Source organism: Fusarium vanettenii, assembly GCF_000151355.1.
Source record: "Fusarium vanettenii 77-13-4 chromosome 4 genomic scaffold NECHAsca_59_chr4_1_0, whole genome shotgun sequence".
Taxonomy (NCBI): Eukaryota; Fungi; Ascomycota; class Sordariomycetes; order Hypocreales; family Nectriaceae; genus Fusarium; species Fusarium vanettenii.
Window position 1 is genome coordinate 139,829 of NW_003315830.1, and position 21,992 is coordinate 161,820.

General features: G+C 52.7%; 9 protein-coding genes across 9 annotated transcripts; 4 read left to right on the forward strand and 5 right to left on the reverse strand.

The window, feature by feature from the left end:
* Window positions 1-271: 271 nt before the first annotated feature.
* On the reverse strand, window positions 272-1,889 carry NECHADRAFT_99866 (uncharacterized protein). The gene is made up of 3 exons (XM_003040706.1): window positions 1,429-1,889; window positions 1,124-1,359; window positions 272-1,047 (listed from the first exon to the last, which is right to left on the reverse strand). Exons 1-3 carry the CDS (start codon window positions 1,694-1,696, stop codon window positions 406-408), a joined length of 1,146 nt encoding a protein of 381 aa, XP_003040752.1. The 5' UTR covers window positions 1,697-1,889; the 3' UTR covers window positions 272-405.
* Window positions 1,890-2,141: 252 nt separating this feature from the next.
* Window positions 2,142-3,956, forward strand: NECHADRAFT_67928 (uncharacterized protein). Its single transcript, XM_003040678.1, has 9 exons — window positions 2,142-2,341; window positions 2,404-2,417; window positions 2,471-2,533; window positions 2,604-2,698; window positions 2,754-2,845; window positions 2,904-3,045; window positions 3,096-3,254; window positions 3,303-3,638; window positions 3,688-3,956. Exons 1-9 carry the CDS (start codon window positions 2,214-2,216, stop codon window positions 3,784-3,786), a joined length of 1,128 nt encoding a protein of 375 aa, XP_003040724.1. The 5' UTR covers window positions 2,142-2,213; the 3' UTR covers window positions 3,787-3,956.
* A 552-nt stretch (window positions 3,957-4,508) lies between these two features.
* NECHADRAFT_37426 (uncharacterized protein) lies at window positions 4,509-4,739 on the forward strand (the record flags this gene model as incomplete). Its single annotated transcript, XM_003040679.1, has 1 exon — window positions 4,509-4,739. One exon carries the CDS (start codon window positions 4,509-4,511, stop codon window positions 4,737-4,739), a length of 231 nt encoding a protein of 76 aa, XP_003040725.1.
* A 239-nt stretch (window positions 4,740-4,978) lies between these two features.
* On the reverse strand, window positions 4,979-7,345 carry NECHADRAFT_67931 (uncharacterized protein). The gene is made up of 5 exons (XM_003040707.1): window positions 6,908-7,345; window positions 6,180-6,838; window positions 5,821-6,126; window positions 5,369-5,752; window positions 4,979-5,319 (listed from the first exon to the last, which is right to left on the reverse strand). Exons 1-5 carry the CDS (start codon window positions 7,149-7,151, stop codon window positions 5,155-5,157), a joined length of 1,758 nt encoding a protein of 585 aa, XP_003040753.1. The 5' UTR covers window positions 7,152-7,345; the 3' UTR covers window positions 4,979-5,154.
* Window positions 7,346-10,481: 3,136 nt separating this feature from the next.
* Window positions 10,482-11,351, reverse strand: NECHADRAFT_37456 (uncharacterized protein; the record flags this gene model as incomplete). The annotated part of the gene is made up of 1 exon (XM_003040708.1): window positions 10,482-11,351. The coding sequence occupies one exon, from the start codon at window positions 11,349-11,351 to the stop codon at window positions 10,482-10,484; it is 870 nt and encodes a 289-aa protein (XP_003040754.1).
* Window positions 11,352-12,903: 1,552 nt separating this feature from the next.
* NECHADRAFT_37515 (uncharacterized protein) lies at window positions 12,904-14,796 on the forward strand (the record flags this gene model as incomplete). Its single annotated transcript, XM_003040680.1, has 5 exons — window positions 12,904-12,988; window positions 13,348-13,458; window positions 13,576-14,348; window positions 14,405-14,638; window positions 14,695-14,796. The coding sequence occupies 5 exons, from the start codon at window positions 12,904-12,906 to the stop codon at window positions 14,794-14,796; spliced, it is 1,305 nt and encodes a 434-aa protein (XP_003040726.1).
* Window positions 14,797-15,304: 508 nt separating this feature from the next.
* Window positions 15,305-16,686, reverse strand: NECHADRAFT_37472 (uncharacterized protein; the record flags this gene model as incomplete). The annotated part of the gene is made up of 6 exons (XM_003040709.1): window positions 15,305-15,525; window positions 15,633-15,688; window positions 15,751-15,875; window positions 15,979-16,095; window positions 16,372-16,437; window positions 16,498-16,686. 6 exons carry the CDS (start codon window positions 16,684-16,686, stop codon window positions 15,305-15,307), a joined length of 774 nt encoding a protein of 257 aa, XP_003040755.1.
* An 811-nt stretch (window positions 16,687-17,497) lies between these two features.
* CHR2102 (DNA repair protein, SNF2 family) lies at window positions 17,498-19,969 on the reverse strand (the record flags this gene model as incomplete). Its single annotated transcript, XM_003040710.1, has 2 exons — window positions 17,498-19,904; window positions 19,959-19,969. The coding sequence occupies 2 exons, from the start codon at window positions 19,967-19,969 to the stop codon at window positions 17,498-17,500; spliced, it is 2,418 nt and encodes an 805-aa protein (XP_003040756.1).
* An 864-nt stretch (window positions 19,970-20,833) lies between these two features.
* On the forward strand, window positions 20,834-21,817 carry NECHADRAFT_78593 (uncharacterized protein; the record flags this gene model as incomplete). Its single annotated transcript, XM_003040681.1, has 1 exon — window positions 20,834-21,817. The coding sequence occupies one exon, from the start codon at window positions 20,834-20,836 to the stop codon at window positions 21,815-21,817; it is 984 nt and encodes a 327-aa protein (XP_003040727.1).
* Between the last annotated feature and the right edge of the window lie 175 nt (window positions 21,818-21,992).

The following is a 21,992-nucleotide window of genomic DNA, read 5'->3' on the forward strand; positions in this document are numbered from 1 at the left end:
TGGAATTCGGTTTGTGTAAGATATGTCGCAGAGAGCCGACACTTAGAGCCCTAAAGGGATGATCTATACTCATAAGCTACTGGCATTACATATAGACTAGCTAGTTTCAAGATTTACTGTCATTGGAATAACCATCAGACTATGATTAGGAGAACCACGACTGTTGCTCCTAAGGGGTGACTACAGCCCAGTGGAATTCTCGGTGATCTTCCTTAAAGTAGTCTGGGGCAATAGCACGAGAAGAGTCCTGAGTAACTGGAACTCATAACATGGGATGGACTCGTATAATTAATAGTTGTCCTCTGGGCAGGATCATCAGCTGCCCACATAGATGTTTCTATCTGTCTACTGTACAGGGTTCGTTTTGTTGCCCTCATGCCACACCGTCTTCACTCATCTTCTTGTCTATGCAGCCCACACATCCTTGCCAGCCGACTCGATCCAGTTGCCGAGTTGGTTGACGCTCGAGTCCCAGTCCAGCAGTCGCTGGCGCATGGCGGCAATCTGCTTCATATCCAATACCTTGGGCTGAACCCAGGTAATGTGCGCCACGCCATCAACCTGGTCGATGGTACCCCGGAGAAGACCCAGGCTCAGGGCCTTCATGATGAGATGCTCAATCTCCTGTGGTCGAACCTTAGTCTCCTGGGAGATGGTAGCAAAGGTCATGGTTCGGTCATGAGGGGGGCGGCGGAAGACGGCCTCAGTGAGAGCCGAGAGGTAGATCTTCTGGCGAAGGTGGGTAGAGTTGCTGCTCAGGAGCTTGTTAGACTCGACACGATCAGAAAGTCTCTCGTAGGCCGCAAGATCTCCGCGGTTGAAAGCGAAAAGGAGCTCGCGCATCCAGGCGTGCTCGCTCTTGGCAAGGACATCGAGGATGGGATGGAGGAGCAGCTCTCCAAAGTTGTAGATGCTGGTAGAGACCAGGGCGGCGATGCTGAGATGGTAGGCCCGCTTGTATCGCTCCTGGGGAGAGAGGGAGGCGACATCGATGCAGGCAAGGTAGAGGAGGGCAGTGCGGTAGTAGTTGGAGAAGTCCATCTTGAGCTGTGGAGGGGTTAGTAGGGGTTCGGGTATGAATATTGTGACACCGTGGTCATGGGTTCCTAGGAAGTGAACATACCTGGTAGTAGGTGGCATTGGCGTCGTAAAATGAGGCATGGACAATGTTCTCGACGGAATCGAAGGAGTCCAGTATCCTCTCGGCGGTGTCGAGATCCTTTCGTGCACTGTCTAGCTCCTCAAGGTCGAGCTTCGCCCGAGCGACAGCAACCAGGGCAAAAACGTATGCATCTTGCGAGTTCTCGTTGTTGACCTTCTTGGCGACCGATTGCAGGAATTCCAAACGCTCCTCATCCTCTGCAGTTCAAAGACATCATGGGTTAGCACAACGCCGGCTTCGGAGGGGCACACAGCAGGGTTCCTTACCATCGCACTCTGTCGCCGCCTTCAACGCCAGTTCCACGAGCTTTAGCTGGTTGATCTTGTCGGCAAACTTGAGGATGAAGACTCTGTAGAAGGCTAGCCGCTTGGGGGCGCTTCCGGGATGGCTGAAGAACTCGACGAGGGCCTCGGTGAGCTGGTGCCAGAGCTTCCGCTCCCAGTAGTTCTCAAAGTCGAGGATGAGAGGCTGGAGCTCCTCGGGAGCTTCATCACGCTGCTCGGCGAGGAAATCGGGGATGGCGTCGGCGCTCATGATGGCGGGATGTGTGAGAGTTGGTGGGTTGTGACGTGTGGATGGTGAGCACAGCAACAATAGCTAGCTTGCACCTTGAGATCTCGAGCTTTTAGTTCCGGATCGGCACAAATTCTTCCCTAAAAATCGGCGCGGTAATCGATGTGTTTCCTTCGTGATGGTGACGGCGCCGTTCTAGGCAGCCAGAGCAAGTTGGTCGGTTCGGGGTGTTTGTTCAAGGTTGATAGTTCGTTGCTTCTGTGGAGTTGGAGGGAGGTCCTTAGCTCATCAATGAGGCTGCCAGGCAGCCTGGTGTCGCAACACTCAAGGGCGCACGGACCAATTCTTCCCTTGGAATCCCGCTAGCCAATAACGAGCTGCAAGATTTCATTGACCCATCACGTGACCTGGAAATAGCGTTCCCCGAGGCTCTACATTGCCCAGCATCACCAAACATTGCTGCTGTGAAGACGAGACGATCCACGGCCAATTGCGAGGCACAGCAGCGTCTTCCCACGCAATCTGTATAATCGCAACCATGGTTTCGCCCCTGCTTGCCGCGCGGTCGGCCCGCAATGTCGCCCTCAATGTCACGGGCAAGCGATTCCTCTCCGACATCTCTATTACCCGAACCGGGAAGCCCATCATCCGAGTTGAGGGTGGCCGGTGAGTCCAACCACGATCCATTGGCCCTTTGAATCATGTTACTGATGCTTTCCTCTGTCTAGTTCATCCCTTGGAGGTGCGACGATCGAGCTACGATGCCCATGAACGACGCTGACGATTGACAACCAGGCCACACTGTTACGGTATTTGGCGCAACCGGCCAGCTGGGACGATACATTGTGAACCGTCTTGGTGAGAAGACCCGGCCTTTACGAGTTGATGCAGGAAAGGAAGGACAGAAAGACTAACCATTGTCTACCAGCCCGTCAGGGATGCACCGTCGTCATTCCCTACCGCGAGGAGATGACCAAGCGTCACCTCAAGGTCACCGGAGATCTCGGCCGCGTCGTCTTTGTCGTATGTTCAATCCCTTCGATCTCGACCATAGCCTCGCTATAACTCTCGCCTTTAGGAACACGACCTTCGAAACACCCCCTCGATCGAGGCCAGCGTCAGGCACTCGGATGCCGTTTTCAACCTGATTGGCCGTGATTACCCGACCAAGTATGTTTCTTCGAGAGGACGAGCACGAGGGCGAGCAAGGAAGCTAAGCTGGCATCAGGAACTTTTCTCTGGAGGATGTCCACATTGAGGGAACCGAGCGAATTATCGAGGCCGTTGCCAAGTACGATGTCGACCGATACATCCACGTTTCGTCCCACAGCGCCAACTCCCAGTCCACCTCCGAGTTCTACCGCACCAAGGTACTTCGACTGCTGCTTCAACGAGGGAATGGAATTGACCAGTGTATCAGGGCCGAGCTGAGGAGATTGCCCGGGAGGTGTTCCCCGAGACCACCATCGTCCGACCCGCCCCCATCTTCGGCTTCGAGGACAACCTTCTGCTCAAGTTGGCTGGTGTGACCAACCTCTTCACCTCCAACAACATGCAGGAGAAGTTCTACCCCGTTCACGTAGGTGACGGAGTCCTGGTGGATATGGAATGGTACTGACTCTGTTAGTCAATTGATCTCGGAGCCGCCCTCGAGAAGATCTTCTACGATGACACAACCGCCGGACAGACTTTCGAGCTCTACGGACCCAAGCAGTACAGCATGCGCGAGATTGCCGACATGGTGGACAAGGAAATCTACAAGCAGCGACGACACATCAACGTTCCCAAGGCTATCCTGAAGCCCGTTGCTGAGATCCTGAACAAGGTGCTCTGGTGGCACACCCTGTCGGCCGATGAGGTTGAGCGAGAGTACATGGACCAGGTCATTGACCCTGAGGCCAAGACTTTCAAGGATCTCGGAATCGAGCCCGGCGACATTGCCAACTTTACCTACCACTACCTGGTGAGTGACCCAGTTTGAAGTATCAGGACCATATCTGACCCCCTTATAGCAAGGATTCCGAAGCCAAAACTTCTACGATCTCCCTCCTGCGACGGAGAAGGAGAAGCGGGAAGAGAAGAAGTACATCCACGTCTTGGATGAGTTGTAAAGAAAAGGAATCGAGCTTTGGTCTTTTGAATGCTGGAGAGGGAAGTGGTAACTTTGGGCAGTTGGGAGGCTGCTGAGCGGACAGGCCGACAATAGTCCGTGTATATAGGACCGCATAGACTAGAGAGTGTGCGAGTTCAAACAATTGTACAGGTTTTCTTTTGGTTGAGACGTGTTGCAGTGTCAGATGAGGTTCTTGGAGTGTGATGCCCCATGCTAGAGATTTGTATTCCAGGAAGTTCCCTAGAGTGCGACCACCTTCGAGAGAGATAGGAATCAACTGAGAATAGTCAGTTAGGGGCCAACTAGGGAGGCTATATCGGCTTCCAGAGTTGAAGTCTGTTGAGTCAATGGTAGGGATAGGTTGATGACTTTTGATGACAACCAGAGAGTCGTAGAGCGTTGTTTCAACTGCAAAACATTACAAAATTGTTAATGTATATAAAGATTCAAGAGAGCCTATATTTTTTAAGTGAATTGCTCACATCTACCTACCTGTCGAGATTTCTAACAGCGCCTAGTTAGAGGTGTAAGTATACAGTGCGTTCGTCACTCCGTACGCGAAAATGCACTGTCTGCAAACCTCTCCTTCAGGCTTTGCTCTCACAAACGACTAACACCAACTCTTCACGACCACCACCGCAAGTATCAAAAGCCACACCGCCAGGCCTGATCACATAATAAAGAGTATTTACACCCTTGAAACACATCAAACTTCCAACAATGTCTTCCAAGCCCAATAACCAGGCTTCCGCCGAGTTCACATCCTACTATCTACAGCGAGCCACGCAGGAGCTCTCGGAGGACCTCGACAAGGTCCGCAACGCCGAGGACTTCAAGGCTGACTCGATTCCCTTTCTGGTTCATGCCCTTCAGCAGGGCGCGGGGCTCTTTTCAGCGGAGGATCAAAAGAGAGTTGTCGATGGGTCGAAGGGCAAGGATGGAGATGCTTGAGTTGCGGCAGGGATCTGAAAGCTGCAAATCACATCTTCTGCCGGATTGGGACGAGTGGATGGAAAAATTCCGATGGACGGCCATTCAGAACGTCCTACCAATGGACCAAAGGCACAACCAATATTGCGTCTCATCTCAAATCAACATCACGAATCGCCAGGGCCAACACGTATCAACCAAGACCAGCAATTCTTACAACGTCAGTAAGATTCAATCGTTTCACGACAAATAGAGCCATTAGGGAAAACAAAGGAGTTCAGGTTGCGATCAAAAGGCCGTTATTTCATGAAGGGTATCTCAAAGCAGACTCATCGCGACAACAAAAGCGCGCCGCGATGCAATCAACTAGGTATCTATGCAACTCCTGCACACTCCAAATAATGCAAGACTTGATATCAATCAACAGTGTCTGTGTCTAAGCCGCCTGGGAGCGGCGTCGCTCCAGTCGCACTGCCCAGCCCTTGATGGCCAGGACGATGACGATCCAGGCCATCAGCAGTCCGACCAGGCCCATGGTGACGGTGTACATGAACATGGCGTCTAGGTCGTAGTGAATCATTCCTTCAACGGTGTCAGAGCTCTGCTCTGGGTTAGCTGTTATCTCAGATATAGGGGCAGAGTGCACTTACGCTTGCCATGAAGATGATGCCTCCGGAGATCAAGCCGAACGAAGCAAGGAGCTCGGTGGGAGGTCGAGAGGGGAGAATCGACTTGGGTGGCTTGAGGAACATAAGGAGATATGTAAGGCCTCGAGCAAGCGAAGCCCCGAGAAGCAGGTTGCCCCATTGCTTGTGGACCATGCTCGAAATCATGGTGTGCTGCTTGTGCGAGCTCATCATGATGCCCAGCAGGAGGATGACCAAGGCAGGAATGGGGTTGAGGGAGAACTCGTAAGTCTCGGGTGCCTTTTGTTCATCTGCTTCTTCGTCGATGTAGGGGTGCTTCGGCTCGATGTCGTCGACGGTTGTGTTGAGGAGATCGCGAATTCGGGTAGACTCGACGAGCATTCCGCACTGGAACAAATTGTCAGTCTTCGAACTTTCAAGACTCGTACTAAAGTGTGCACAGAATTGACACTTACCATGCCGCCACCAATAAACAGGACCGTGATGGAGATGTGCTCCATGTCCTGAGCAGTCCAAGCACCTCCCCAGCCGCCGAGATGCTCAAGGAAGATGTTGGTAGAGCCATAAAAGAAGATGAGGAAGCTCTCTACAAACTCGGCAGAAGGTCGCCACTTTTGTGACCCCTTCTTGGGGCGAACGTTCCATGCCCAGCCAAGCTCGCCGAAGCTGCCAGACCAACGACCCAGGGTGAAGACGCCCAGCCAGAAGAAGACGCCACCCTTGATCCAATGCGCGAGGCCGTTGAAGACGTCTTCTCCTTCCTATTAAAGGGGTGTTAGAGGAGTTCAAGTGGAAGCCTCAGGGGGCGACTTACAAAGAAGCGACCGAAAGTAACTACACCTGTCGCCAGCGCAACGAAGCCGAAGGGGAGAATAATGCGATCAATGATCTGTCGTCCAATGTTGAGATACTTCCACACGCGAGAAGCAACGACCTTGGAAGCGTGACGAGCGAAGGCGCCCTTGGTAGGCGGAGAGGAGAGAGACATGGACTCGAGGTCACCGTCGTCGTCTTCCTCGTACTCCTTTCTCGGGCTCTCGAGGGGAGATTCCTCCAAGCCATCGAGGGTCGAAACAGAACTGCTTCGGAGAGAAGCAGTGTTGCGCTCTGTTCCCTGACCACTGTCACCAGAGTGTCGATAGGGGCTGTCAGCGAGGTAACCCTCGGGGAGTCGGAAACCGTGGTGACTAGGAGCTTCAGTTGGCACTGGGAGAAAGGCCTGCCTGTCACTACTCGTCTTCTTGGCTTCCCCTCGCAACACCCCAGCGACCCATCCCACAAGGCTCACGAGAACCTGCGCCGAGACAACCCAGGTCGCGATCCAGCCAATCTTGTGGTGCGCATTGTTTGGGTAGAGGTCCGGGGTCTGGGCGTTGTAGATGACGCCCAGGAGCAGCCCCAGGGCATTGGAGGCCAGGAATACGAACTGCACAGGCACAGTGAAGCGCGATCTCGCCAAAGAAAGAACGACAGCTATAGAGATGCGTCAGTGGCTGGCGCAAAGCTTGTGAGTTGCAGCGGGCCTCGTGGGCTTGAGCTTACCGACGGGGAGAACAAAGACCCAGGAGAGGACCATGAGGGCAATATGGGCGTAGATGACACCGACATGATCTGGGTGGGAAAAGTAAGTGTCTGGGTATTCCGAGGCGTCTTTGGGCTTGTCGGAGGCATGGCTCATGTCCATGTCGCCCATGTCGTGTCCCTCGTCGCCATGCGCCAAGACAACTGGGAGAAGCGCGAAGAGTACTGCGCCTGCAGAGCGCGATAGCGTCTTTGCTGGAATCATTATGAATTACTCGGTATAGTCGAATCTCTTTGCTATCCGGAGCTCTGTTGGTGCGCGCACGACTAAGACGGAGGTCGAGAGCACACCAGCTTCAAGGAAACCGATCGCAAGCCAGTATTAGTCGAACAGCACTCTCTGGCGACTAGGATAGTTACAGGCGACAGGTAAAAAGAGACGGTAGACACAGGTTTACGACAATGCGACGCGCCCGAAGCTATTTCAAGGAAGTACGGCAGAGTGGAGGGAGCTCTCGCCGGGCCGAGTCGGCGAGGGTGTGGGCTTTTATTCTGAAGTAGAGATGCCATTGAGGGCCAGGGTTGGAATAGAATGGAGGGCCAAGAAGAAGAGACCATCCGAGGCTTCCGAATTGCTTCAAAGGGGAGCTCAAGAAAAAAAAAAGTAGCTGGACCACGGTACGGTCAGCCGGCGGGCGGGAAGAGAGCTCATGGTGGAGGATGGGGCCGGCCGGTGGGGGAGAGAGAACTTGATGGTGGGTGGGCTGTAGCTCGGCATGTTGGGTGCCAGCAAATGAGGAACTGGCTGTGGTTACGGTACATGGACGGGTAGTACCCTCCTCGAATGACAGCTATTCGGCTCTGGCCGTAGGTACCTCTTGTCGAGCTCGTGAGAGAACGACATCATCGATGGATCGACGAGGTGGGTTCCTGTCATGCAGTCCCAGTACACGCCCCAAGATGAAGAGAGAGTTGTGGCTTGAAGACCTCTTACATGGTATTGTAAGTGAGAAGCTCGTACGAGTAAAAGTTGACATCTCATATCACTGGAGCAGAGTGTTTCTTCTCTTGGCTAGCTTATAGTATCCCCAACTGAAGAACGGTTGAGTGTCAACTTTGTATCTATACCGCCTGGCAAGTCCTGTACATGGTACATGTACACGACAAAGTCATACAGTACTCGGCGCAAACACAGCTTTCACAAAGGTCAAAGGGCGTGCTTGGCTCCTGGGCACCGTTGCTTCGGTGGCTTGCTCGTCTACCAACCACTTCCGCCCCCACCACCCGGATCCGACGGGACGGAAGACGGAGTACCCACGGACATTTTCACAAAGTCCAGTAACCGAAAAATAACTTATATTGCTTCCATTGTCCGTGGCTTGGCCTTCCTTTTACAAGCTGGTGACGACTGACAGTGACGACGACCTTCAGGCACCGACCCTTGGTGACCTGTTTATCTGCGTATTGGGATACGCCTGCTCGCACGTCATCAGAGGTAGGGTTCGACATGCCGGCTGGGCTTGGACTCAGTGCCGACAGCTTCTCTCCCGCTAAGGCATGTCGAAGAGCGGCGTGACTTGGCCGTTCTGCCTGTGTCCGGGATCTAGGGCTCCACGGGCCCCGGGACGTGGATCCACAGCAAAAAAGCGGCCGACCATTCCGTCCTGTTCCCTTTGAGTAACTCTAATTGACGGCCACAGAGAGAGGCAAAAAAGTGATTATGTCCGCGATAAGGCTGAATATGACGTCGGGCAGCCCTTAGAGAAGACGTTAGGGCTGACGAAAGAGTAACGTAGACGCCTTACGTCTACACACGTGTGCAGCGTATTCCTACAGGAGGGTACGTATGGCTATGCGTGACAGCTTCACTTACACACGGCGGTCAAGAACGCAAAGTCACCACGGACGACTTAACTCCCGGGCCCCGATGACCAAGAGGTGATGGAGGTAAAACCAGGACCATAACCTTGGCAACGTGCCCTTTCACCCATCGAACAAGGCGCCCATATTATCTCCGACACCCCGATGATTCCGGTCAGATACCTCCACGGAGCGAAAAAGGTCCCACCTCCTACAACACTACCAAACCGCCATTTCACGAGTCACAGGACACGAAAAACACCCAGATGGGAAACATCCATTACGACCGTATGACTCAAAAAACGCCAGGGTCTTTGTTCGGAGGCGGGGACCCTTGATCAGCAGTCGTGAGTGACCGACACACACACACACCTCTTGACCAAGCATCCATTATCTTTCCGAAATCTCACCAACCCTATCCCACCCCGGTTTTTCTGAGCATGGGATACAAAGAAAACGCATGAGCCCAGATGCAGAAAGAAAGCCCTAATGCCATGTCGATATGTAAGGTAGCTTGGGGGACTGGCAGCAATACGTTGCGCCCTCCCCACTTGGGACCATCTCTGCGCTTCGCTTTGAGTGCTGACAATTGCACCACAGTATCGTGACAAAGACGAGTGGGTAACTGTTCAACGTTGGCTGACAAACTAGAAATAATCACTAAGCAAGTAATTGGAAGGGATTGAAGCTCTCACGGGAAGTGGATGCAGCTCTCTCGTCAACCCGCCTTGACCTCGCGTATTGTCGAAATCGCCGATGACTTTTCCCCACTTGAAACACCAACGAGGCTATCAAAGGCATGGGAACCCCATTCGGTTGCGGAAATTTTTGGCTTCATCCTCGAGGATAACACGGAAAGATGGACCGTCTTTGCCAAGGATTCAACGGCAAGGGTTTAACTGCAATGATCAATGCGGTCGTCCATGGACCTCCGTGGCCGCAGGACGGACGATACAAGGTGCACACTCCGAGACATCCGTGTTGGATGAAGCGAAGCAGATCGTGATCCTTCAACGCCAATCTCGGTTCCCGTGCAAAAATACAGATGAACCCGATGACAAGGCCATGGTCGTATGATTTTACGGGAAGAAATCGGTTTGCTGGTTGTTACATATTACCCAGGTTGACTGAGGACATCATGTATGTGACGTGTGACGACATTGCAGGCTTGTTTGCCGTGTAACCTCTTTGATCCATGCCATTGTGCAAGAGGGCAACATGAGTCTATCCCGAGAATGAATTACAGCGGCCGCTAGCTCGGGCATCAACGGTCAGAAGGACGAGTTACACACAAAGTGCCCCGTGCTGTAGATCATTTCAAGCCCGCGGCGTCTATCAGAGACCGCCATTCCCGGCTCCTCCAAAGTGGCTGCCTTAGCTCTAGCATTGCATCGTGGATGAGCAGGGATTGTGTGTGAGTCCCCGCCATGGTTTTCGTTCGTTCGCTAAGCACATGCAGCTTGTCTTTTCTTGTTTGCCGGTTGTTGCTGCAAATGTCAAGGACGCGGTGAAGTCGACAAATGATCCGAAGCTGCCGAAGTCGCTCGCCGTGTCTTGGCACGGCAAACTGCTTCCATCCAAGAAAGGATCCCACACATCCGAGGACAGATGCGGTTTTTGAGGATGAATGGAGTTTTCGGAAAACGCGGATATAAAGTTCAAAGCTTACCGGGAATAGCAATCAGACTAATGAACCGTGTGTGGGAGCAGTCATCACCTCACACCCTCTACTTGTTTATAAAGAAGGACGCCCTTCACCCAACAAACGCCATCCGTCTCCGTCACGGGCCACCCGGCCTTCACCCTCCAACTTCCCCAGAATCTGTAACACACCACCACAGGCCGCAGGGTGGAGAGTCTCTGGCACCTCCTTGTAGATGACCTTGACCAGCTCCATGGCTGTCCACGTCGAACTCAGCTCGGCGACATTTGTCTTGGCCTCTCCTGGGCCGAGTCCCAGCGTCTGAATGACCTGCTCTTCTCGTTGACGTCGATGGGAGATGTACTCGGCAATCTTGGCTGGACCGTGCTCGATGACAGGGCCGTGGCCGGGGTATGCCCTGCCCTTGAAGAGCGTCTTCATATCTTCAAGGCTTCGTAGATATGTTGCCATGTCCTCAAAAACCGCCGTGCCCTGACCGAGTACGTTGTCGGCCGTAAACATAGCATCCTCCTCATCCATTACGAAAACAATATGATCCTTGGTGTGCCCTGGTGTATACGCCGCCGTCAGGGTAGCACCATCAACCTCGAACCGCTGTCCATGTTCGATCGCGAGCTGCCCCTCCTCCGGGGTGTGCTTGTAAATCTTTGTCTGCGGCGAGATACTCAAGAGGTCCTTAATGCCGCCCGTGTGGTCATGGTGCCAGTGCGTGATGAGCGCGGCGTCGATGGTGGCGTTCTCCTGCTGGAGGGTGTCACGAATGGACGTGATCCAGGCGTTGCGACCCTCGCCCGTGTCGATGAGGAGGCGCCGGCGGCCAGTGCCGAGGAGGTATGTGTTTGTACCTTGGAGGGTGAACTTGCCCGGATTGCCACCTAAGATGCGGATACAGGCGGGACTGAGGCGTTCTACGGCCGGGAGGGCGATGAGTTGTGTTGCCATGATGTGGGTAATGGGTAGTGTGAGGGTCGAGTTCAAGCGTTAAACCGGGACCTGGTTCGGAGTCTAGGGCCGTGAAAAATGAAAGCCGGAGCAAACCCGGCGTAAAATCGGGAGGGGTCCGGATCCGGAAGCCGGAGATCGGAGCCGGGGGTTCAACAGTTTGTGTGGAGAAATCGGGAAAGGGTCCAGAGCGGGACCGAAAGCGAAGCCGAAGGGAGGTGCGCCTAGGGATAAAGCACAACAGAGGATGGTGAAGATGAAGGAGGAGGAACGGTGAGTTGTTTGTCGGATTTGGCTATTTTACTGGTGAAAGAGTGGCTGTCGTCATTCGGCATTTGGAGATCTCGGTAGTGTCTGTCCAATACCACGAGGAAAGAGCTGGAAAGCCTCGGCCCAAAGTGGTTCTCCTCATGAGGAGCTTAATAAACATCAATGATTACGGACATTACTCGTTGATGCTTAAGCTTCTGAATAGCATCATCTTTTTTATGAAATCCACCTGAAGCCACCCCCATCGCTTGTTAGGGGTTTCGCTTTATGCATATTTATAGTAGCAAAGGTGCAACGTTGTGCCTGATCAATGTCAAAATGTCGGTTTCAAGGATCCTCCGCTTGCCGTCCATCGACACGGGAGGCTGTCACAGTGTCGTGGTAGCGGCTGACAAGCGAGCGCTAAAAATATAGGGGCTAGTACAGGATTAGGTGAAGAGCATCACATCATCCCATGATGGTCCGTTGAGGGCATCATTTGAGCAAATGACAAAGCAGTCGGTCAATGGAGTATGTGCTTGATGTATAGATCCGAGTGTTTCCAGACAAATAATACTGATTGCTTCAACGGGTAATTTATCCATTAAGATTCAACGCCGTGACGATGGTAGCCGGCTGCTTATCTTATCGCATTGCATGATGCAGCTGATTGGTTTTTTTTTCACGAGGCAAACGCCGTCACAATTGTACCTTGCCTGCTAATTTACCCCCGGAAGGTACGTACTCCACCAAACAAACACCCGCACCTCATCTCTCGCTCCCTGTCTTCAGTGGCTTCTTTCCAATCCAATCCATTCTATTTATTCAAGAAGCGACAAGAGATTCAAAAACCACTTGCGCCGAGCCATCTCGACATTTTTTGCTTCATCTCTCGAGGCGCAAATCGGCTCCTATCTTCCATCTTACTCTTAATTCGTCTTCTGCTTATTTAATTCAACAATTACTTCTTCCATCTCTTGACCGACACGCACGGCTTGTCCGACGTTCGGCTTAGCGTGTGCTGTGCTGTGCTCTGCTGTGCCTTGCATCCTTCAGCCTCGCCCGCCTCTCACATCCTCGATCGACAATCAACGAGATTCTTTGCAGCGAGCTTGATCGATCATAATACTTCCCCTTTCGGTCGCCCGACTTCTCAAGACATACTTCCGCTCTGGTCATTGCTGTGGGATCGCTCGCCTACCCTTTCATCGTTCGTCCAGGCGGCCGCCGGCACCGCTGCATTCTCTCGAGCTTCACTCGTCCACAAGCAGAGCTTTGAGGCCACCCAGCTCAATCCCTCATCATGTCTGCCCGGCCGACAACACCCGCGTCACCTAAGAACTTCAAGGTCAAGTCCCCGGTCCCGGGGTCGCCAATGTTCGGCTGTGGTACGATCCCCTTCTCTCCAGCGATCCCCCGGCGTCGCGTTGCCTTCTTTTCTCTTCTAACCGGTCTCTAGAGCATGTACAACTTCTCTTGACCCAAGGCCAAGAGGTCATGAACAGCTCCATCACACACTACAAGCTGATTCTCCGCGGTATCTTCGATTCGACCCCCATCATCCCACAGACTTCGACGACCCAGGACGGACGACCCATCACGACTCTCACATCCAACTACCTCTGCCTGCAATGTCCCACGACCGTATCCGAAGACGATCGATTGAAGCATGGAACTAAGAAACAACATCGCTTCTGTTGGTGGCTCTTGACCACTTGACAACACCCGCCCTGCTAACCTGTCGCAGACGTCGACTCCCGAAGTGGCTCTCTCTACTGTCAGATATGTGATGACTTTGTTTGGGATCCCACATTGGAGGAGCTCCGAGTGCGAAAGATAGGAACCGGGTCTTTCTCTGGTAAGCACCAAATGGCATGGCCGTACAGGGCAATTTTGCCAAACCGGCATTGTCGGGTCTTAGCTGCTTGACACTGCGCAACAACGAATTCTACAACATGGACTAACGATTGTTCAGGTCGCAAGAGGAAGCATGATGAGCTCTTCCAGGACTCCATTAAGGATGACCCTCGATACATCACCAACAATACCACAACCGCCTCTTGCCGCGCAAACGGCCTTCGCGGCATCTACAACGCTGGTGCCACTTGCTACCAAAACGTTGTCCTCCAAAGCTTCCTCCACAATCCCCTCCTCCGTAACTTTTACCTCAGTGATGGCCACCACGACTGCCAGGTTTCTCACTGCTTGAGCTGTGCCATGGACGACATGTTCCAAGATTTCTATGCTCTCGAGAACACCAACGGCTACACGGCCGCCAACATCTTGTCGGGGTTCTGGATTTCTGAGAAGAAGGCCTTTGAGAATCTGGTAACCACCAAAGAACAAGATGCTCACGAGTTCTTCCAGTTCCTGGCTGAGGAACTTCACGAGCGCAATGGCGATGGCAAGAAGCCCGAGATTGGCAGCGAACACAGCTGCAACTGCATCATGCACCAGACCTTTTACGGCAAGATGCAAACCACAACCACATGCCAGAACTGCGCTGGACAGAGCAATTCCATCCAATCCTTCCTAGATCTAAGCCTTGGTCTCGAGAATGTGGTTCAGAAACGAATCAAGAAGACGGGTCTCAAGAAGCCATCCCTTACTCTACAAGACTGCCTGGACGAAGAGTACATCAAGTATGACAAGTGCGAGTATCGCTGTAACAACTGTAGCTCGATCCAGCAAGCCAAGCGACACACCAGCATCAAGCGTTTGCCGAATGTTCTATCAATACAACTAAAGGTGAGTTGGTCTATTGGAATGACTCGGCCAACTGGAAGAAACTAATGGTCTTGAAGCGCTTCGAATATAGGCATGGAAGACACGACAGGGCAGCCTCCAAGGTCAGCAACGAGGTGCGATTCCCGCTGCAGCTGAACATGCTGCCCTACACGAATCGTGCCCGTAGCCGTGACAGTCGCGAAAATTTCGAGTTAGAACGATCATGCACCTACGATCTCCTCAGTGTTGTGGTCCATGTCGGCGAGATCGATACTGGCCACTACACATCGTACTGCCGGGTTGGTGATCAGGTAAGCATCACTATTCTTCCAAGACTATTTAGCGGCGTGCTAACATGCGGTATCAGTGGTTCAAGTTCAACGACCACAAGGTTGAGATGGCTAGTTTGTCTGATGTACTCGGCGCTCAAGCCTATCTGCTCTTCTACATCATCCGTTCCCTCGCTTAACCCTTTGTTACAGTAAAGGGGCAGAGAGCAAGCATGAGCACCGGGTGAGGCCAGGGGATCATTGATGGAAATTGAAATTGGAAGCACTGGACCGGCGTCAACGGGCATGGATGGCAGGCTCACTATGGGAGGAAAACAAAGGCAGATGCCCGGAGTGGGATGCATTGCTCGGCGTAAAGATTCAATTTAGCAATTCCCGCAAGGGGCCCACGATATGATGCATGTTGCCTGGTGTATTTTGCTTTCAATGATTGCCGACGGCTCTACTTTGATCACTTATCGACTACTAACATGCAAACCACATCACAGGCAGCAGAACATAGTAATTATGGTTAGTCAAAGCAACATTTCTCCCGTGAAAGATCATACTCTCAAGACTCGTGCTGGGCAAACAAATCAGGGGTATTTTGCGGCATCTGCCATTCTACGTAGGTGATCGTGTAAAGTAACACTCATGAAAATCGAGGCTTAGTCCACAACCCATAGGCGTAACGACTCAGCCTTGTACTCAGTCAGACTCGTCGTCAGACCGCCAGTCCCATGTGGAACTCTCAAAATTGGCATAGCAATAGTAGTGGTTGCTCAGACCAGAGTGAGCCGGCTCAAATGTAGTCGAGTAGACCTTGAGAGAGCGGTAGAGCTTGCTGACGAGAGAGGACATTCTCTCGCCTGTGCAGACAATGACGCGAGGTGAAGCTGGTTTAAGCAGCCAGCGGGCGGTGAGGGCAACTGTAGAAGTGTCATATCAGCAAAGGAGAGGATGGTGAGGGAGTCTTTGTCCAGGCGGACTTTGACATGGGACTAGACGTTGGTATGGCGGATAGAGAACAACTTACACTTTGTTTGGCAGTCGCTGCTGAAGAAGGGCGGGTCGATGATGATGCTGTCTATACTACCCTTGAGCGAGCCTGATTGAAGCGATGTCAGCACTTGGGTCTCATCGATTCGAGGAACAAGCACAAACCTGGAAGCTGGAGAGGCCGTTGAAAGTCATAAAATACAAACTCGGGGAAGACACTGAACCGGTGGTCATGCTCGAACAAAACCACCTTCGGTCTGTCCTCAACCGGCCAATGTCTCTACACGACAGCGAACGTTACGAGTCAGCAACCATGTCTTGTCCCATGCAGGAACTCAAACCCTGCATGTTTTTACTTCCACGGAGGATAATATCTTTCTTACCAGGCGGTTCTTGAGCGCAACGAATACGCTCGGCGTCGATAAGACACCAATAGTCGAACTGGCGGATGCGCCGTCGAGGAGCTGATCGGCCAGGACAAAGGCCGTCTCATCGAGGAACTAGCGAACCCCCAACGACCCATGTTAGCTTTAGTTGCACTGTTTCATAATAATCATGAACTTTGGACGTTGGGCGTCCTGATGCCAAGAGCTGAGTCCCGCAGGCCAGTACGTAATAGTAACCTAATGGGCAGGACACCCCAGAAGGCCGATCGCGATGCCATCTCCACCGCCTCGACCTGGGGTAAAAAACCACTGGACGACGACAACAGCTCTGGTGTTGCTTTATATGCAGGTGCAGTTGACTTCATCCTCGTAGGATGAAATGTTACGTACCCAAAACTGCGACTCGTTCCAGTCCTCTGTGAAAGCCGCCATGCTCAGCTGCTGCTGATCCGGGTCCTCGGCCGGGGTATCATCCTCTTCTTCTTCTTCTACATCGTCGTCCCCTCCGGGGCCGACTACCCCGGGTACGGCTCCGGCTCGGGGGGCCGCCCCGGTCTTGAGCTTCTCAAACGTCTTTCGGTGGGCGTCCTTTTCGGCGTGGAACTCGGCCAACGCGGCCAGGGCGTGACTCGAGAGGCTTCTGCAGAGACAATACAAGTCAGCAAGCTGGAGGACTTTATGGGCTATTGGGGTTTCGGCGCACATGGGCTCTTCATCGTCAAAAGACATCGGGAATCTGTCGTCGAGAGATTTCCTATTTCGTTCCGTGGGCGGCGGCTGAGGTTCAAAGATTCGGCTTTGGAAGGCGTGATCTTAGTGATGGTGGGGTTTTTCTGAGAGGGCATGGCGGGGCATCATACCGACCCCGGATTATCGGCATCTCTAGGGTAGTTACTTTGGCATCTAGGTATCAACAGCTACTATCACGAATCATATTCTTCTCTCTTGCCTGTTGGCACGAATTTTGATGTGTTTTGAGCTAGAGGGTTTTCTGTTTTCAATTGAGGCTGTGGAATTGTAAATAAGGTGATCAGAAGTGCAGTTGGTTTTCGAGGTGAGAAGAAGGGATCAAGGCCCCTGGCAAATCGTGAAAGGGGGTCAAATAAACCCCAAAGCAATAAGCGGGACAGTATCATTCCTGTCAAGAACAAAAGGTGCAAGGGGTATCAACAGTCGGATAGACAGAGGACCTGTGCAGCAATCGGGTTAAATTCGTGCCCATCCGTTGTCGACTAGTGATCGAGCTGATTGTTAGACATGTTGAAAGAAGCACCCACGAAGAATAAACATCAAGGCATAATGTGGCAAACGCATGAGCAAGAAAGTTTCCCATTTAACATTTGTCTGTATTGTGAGAGCGAAACACTCGACCAGAGTAACCACTCCATCAAGGCAAATCTACCTGTCTAGCACAACTCCCATAAAGCAAATCGCAAATCCCTGACACTCGAATCCCTGATAACGCCTCGCATGCTTTCATAACCATGACATCTTGAAAAACACGTACCCAGAAGTCTCAATGAGAAATGTACTGGAAAACAGCCGATACCTCAGCCTCCCCACACTCTTGTCTTAGCAGCAAATCTTGAATAGGCTTCAGGCCCTCATTGACAAAGTGGTTCCATGTGCTGGTATCACCATACAACATTGCTGGCGCCTTGATGTACTGCTTGCCATCCGGCTTGCAACGCCTGCACTTAAAGGTCTCGTGAGTGTCGCTCTTGGTGTTGGGCCGGTACTGGAAGAGCTCGCGGAGACTGTCCAGAGAGAAATGACGCTCGACGTCTTCTGCCGAGTCCACGACACACGAAGACAAACTTTGCTTGTGAGACTGTCGCTGGAAGATCTTCTCCTCGATCGTACCCGTGGCAATGAATCGGTAGACGAAACAATCCTTCTTCTGCCCGTCACGCCACACTCGCGCCAGAGCTTGTTGATCAGCTGCAGGATTCCAGTCAGGGTCGAATAGAACGAGACGGTTGGCACCAATGAGGTTGATACCACAACCACCTGCCTTGCTGCTGAGCAAGAAGACAAACTCATCACCGTTGGGGTCGTTGAATCGATCAACAAGTTTCTGACGCTTGTTGACGTTCATGGTTCCATCAAGACGAAGGCAACCATACTGGCGAGATCGGCAGAGCCGCTCAAAGAGATCCAGCGTCGAGGTGTAGTTGCTGATCAGCACAATCTTGTCATTCGTATCCTGGCGAATACGGGCCAGCATACGATCCAAGACGGCCATTTTGCCCGAGTACCACGACTTGACTTCTCGATCTCGGCCGCGAGACTCTTTTGGAACGAAATCTTCAGGGCAACACCCCTCAGAACCAGGCAAGTCGTCAGAAAGGTTCAACAGATCAGGATGGTTGCAGAGCTTCTTCAAGATGTTGATGGCCTTCAGCGGCTGACTTCCCTTGCCTCGAAGAAGAGCCTGAATATCTGGACTCTTGATAAAGTAGTTGTAGAGATCGAATTGGAAGGGCGCTAGGTTGCAGAACACGACGTGCTCATACTTGACAGGCAAGTACTTGGACAGAATGTCGTTAGTGCGGCGAATCAAGAACTTGTTCACAACACTGAGCAGCTCCCCCGTGCATTCGTCACCCTTTTTGCGATCGGCCTCTGAAGCGTCGGCATCTCGGCCTCGCAGAATGGGAATTTCGAAACGCTTGCGGAACTCTTGTCTTGTCCCGAGCAAATTGGGGTTCGCGAAGCTTGTGAGCGAAAAGTACTCAGTAAGATCGTTCTGAATAGGGGTACCGGTGAGAATGACTCGTCTTGTGACGTTGAGGCTGTTGAGGGCATTGAAGGTGTTGCTGTCACCATTCTTGAGACGATGACCCTCGTCACAGAAGAGCAAACCGATTTTTGTGTGTTTGAGTTCCTCCACATTCAGTCGCAGGGTTTCGTAAGAGACGATGATGACGGGGCGAGTCACAGATCGACCGCTTGCAATGGCCCATTGTCGAAGCTGGCGAGTAAGCTCTTCCTTGCTTGCCTTTCCGTCGATCGCAAATGGGTGGATGGCATTAGCACCCAGCCATTTAACCAACTCGTTCGCCCAGTTCTTGACCAAACTGGCTGGGCAAACGACGATGGCCTTCTGGATGGTCGATTTTCCAGCCTCTGGGGATTGCTTGAGTAATGTCCACATGAGGGAAATGCACTGAAGCGTCTTTCCCAGACCCATCTCGTCTGCCATAATGCAGCCATTGGCCTTTTCGTCAATCATGCCCGTCACACACCGATACATGAACTTGACACCTTCAACTTGATGTGGGCGAAGAATCTTGGCGAGCTTGGGATCAATCACCACCGGAACTCGAGGGTGTTCACCGTCCACCTTCTTCTTGATCCCGAGGATCTCCGCCAAACTCTTGTGAACGAGCGGCGCATCGAGCTTCTCAGCTGAGGCGTCGGCCTTGGGCGCTTCGATTGCCTTGGGCGTATCTTTGGGTTTATCATCGACAGTGGGATCATAAAGCACAATGGAAAACTCGCCACTGGGGTCGTGCAAGGGCTTAGCAATGAATACGGCGCCCTGCCGAAGACCAAGGGTAGGAGGGGCGCGATTGGGGTTGTATGCGGTGCTGTCCTTGTTCTTGAGAGGCACTGAAAATGCCTTGCGAAAAACTAGTCCCTTGTCCTTGGCCTGAAACACGGGGAATTTGTTGACGTCTCGAGTAGCGAGCGCAAGGCGATCCTGGTTCGAGTATGGCTTATCATTGTCTGTCTCGCCGTCTGCACCTGCATAGTCGACCTTTCTCCGCTTTCTCGCTGGTCTGTCGGTCGCCGGAGTGCGTCCGGCGACTCCTGGACACTTGAATGGCTTGTGAAGTCGGTCGAGAGATTGCGGTGTGTGCATACGTCGGCCGATGGTCTTGTCCTTGCCAGCCAGCGGCGTTGACACGAGAGGTGACCTGGAGGGTGTCAATTCGCCTGGTACTGAGTTGCGAAATAGGATGATAACTTACGGAGCAGTCATATTGTCTCGTCTCGCAGTGAACAAGCCCTTAGAGCAGTTTGAAGCGATTGAAAGCTGCTTTGCCACCTGTAGGATCATGGAAGGGTTAATAGCTGAGGGAGGCGCGACCAGTGACTCGACGCGACAGCAGGCAGACACGCTGTCACGTGCCACGCCACCAACAACAATTCCGCACTTGGTAGTACGCGCCCGAGGACTCCGAGACCGCCGAGGGTCTTCCGCTGGGCCATGCGGTGTTAGTGAGAATAGGTAGCGCTCGGCCTCCACCAGCTTAGGTAACCTTGCGCGAGAAGCCAAGCAAGTTTATTATGTTTGTCGATGGGGCCGGTGGCAAGGCGTGCAATTTCTCTTCAATTTCTCCTTGTTTTTCCTCATCTCTTCGAGTGCATTGAACACTGTCGAAAATGTTGTCTGAAAGCCCCTTCGTTGTTGCGCCGTCTGGGTACGTCCAAATATGCCGATCTTGCTGCTCTCAACGGCTTTCTCCAACTTCAGAACCACTAACACATCCTCCAGCGTCAATCTCTCAGCCTCCGATCAAAGCCGATCGGCGAGCGGTGGGGATGGCTTTGCCGAGCATCGAACCGCTGGACCGACCCCTCTCCAAGTCGCAATTGCTGAGCGTCGCACTGGAATTGTGACCGCGACAGTTGCTGGACATTTCGCCCATTGGCAGTACTTGACCCGATACCGCCGAATTGATCTCCATGCCAAAGCGAATCGGCGTCCACTGGCGATACTAGGTTTGGCCTGGGGCGTCGTCTACGTCGGCGTGCTGAGCACCATCACCATCGCCCAGCGCAACGTCTCGAGGCGGTCTGATCAGCTACTCCGGCAAGCGCAGTCCTGAGAAATAGTGCCACTATGTCGGCTGACTTCTGGGCTGGCTATCTGAGCGGTGCTGTTGGAATTATTATTGGAAACCCGCTCGATGTGATCAAAGTACGACTTCAGGCGCAACACAACACCCCCGTCTCAAACACGCCTCCCAACCCGGTCCTTGGAACAACAGCAGCAGCTCACGCAATTAGCCAAGGCCCCTCGCCATATGCTCGCTACTTTGGAAACTCCGCTTCTCTGGTCACTGGTACTGCTGCGCCAATCCTTGGGTATGGCGCCCTGAACGCTCTTCTCTTTGTCTCTTATAACCGCACCGAGGCGGCATTAAACAATGCCTTTTCGACTTCAGGAAACCTCTGGAATACATGGATTGCCGGCGCCGTTGGAGGTCTTGCAACTTGGGTTGTCAGCACTCCCACTGAGCTCATCAAGTGTCGAGCACAGCTTGCTTCCCCACCCCTGTCGAGCTGGGCCATCACGAAACAGATATGGCGAAACGAAGGCATTCGTGGTCTCTACTTTGGTGGCGTTGTGACGGCGCTGCGTGATAGTATTGGTTATGGGTTCTACTTCTGGTCCTACGAACTGAGCACTCGCTGGCTCGCCACCCAACCAGGAGAGGAGTCCTCGTTTCAGCATGAGGCTGCAAAAGTTCTTTTGTGTGGAGGATTAGCTGGTGTCGCGACTTGGGCTAGCATCTTTCCTCTCGATGTCATCAAAACTCGAGTCCAGGCTCAGCCCTGGGTTCAACAAGCAGAAACATCTCCCCTCCTTCAATCAAATGGTGTCTCGCGGCCCAGCAGGACTGGCGCGCTTCAGATTGCACAACAAGCATACAGGGAAGAAGGCGCCCGGGTGTTCTTCCGAGGATTGACTGTCTGCAGCGTGCGAGCCTTCATGGTCAATGCCGTCCAGTGGGCGGTCTATGAATGGGTCATGTATGAGTTGGGACAGGGCCGAAAACAATCTGTCTCAGACGGCATGCAGGTTGAGTTGGCTCAGACATGAGCTGATACATCTGCTGAGGTTCAGAGCAAGGACTTTCTCCTCAACCTATCAGGACCATGCGGGAGAAGATCTGGGTCGGGACGGGTGAGACATCGGCGAGTTTATGATGGGTTATAGCGGTCCACTATCAACTACGACCACTGCGATGAAACCATACTCTCTCGATTCTCCTTAA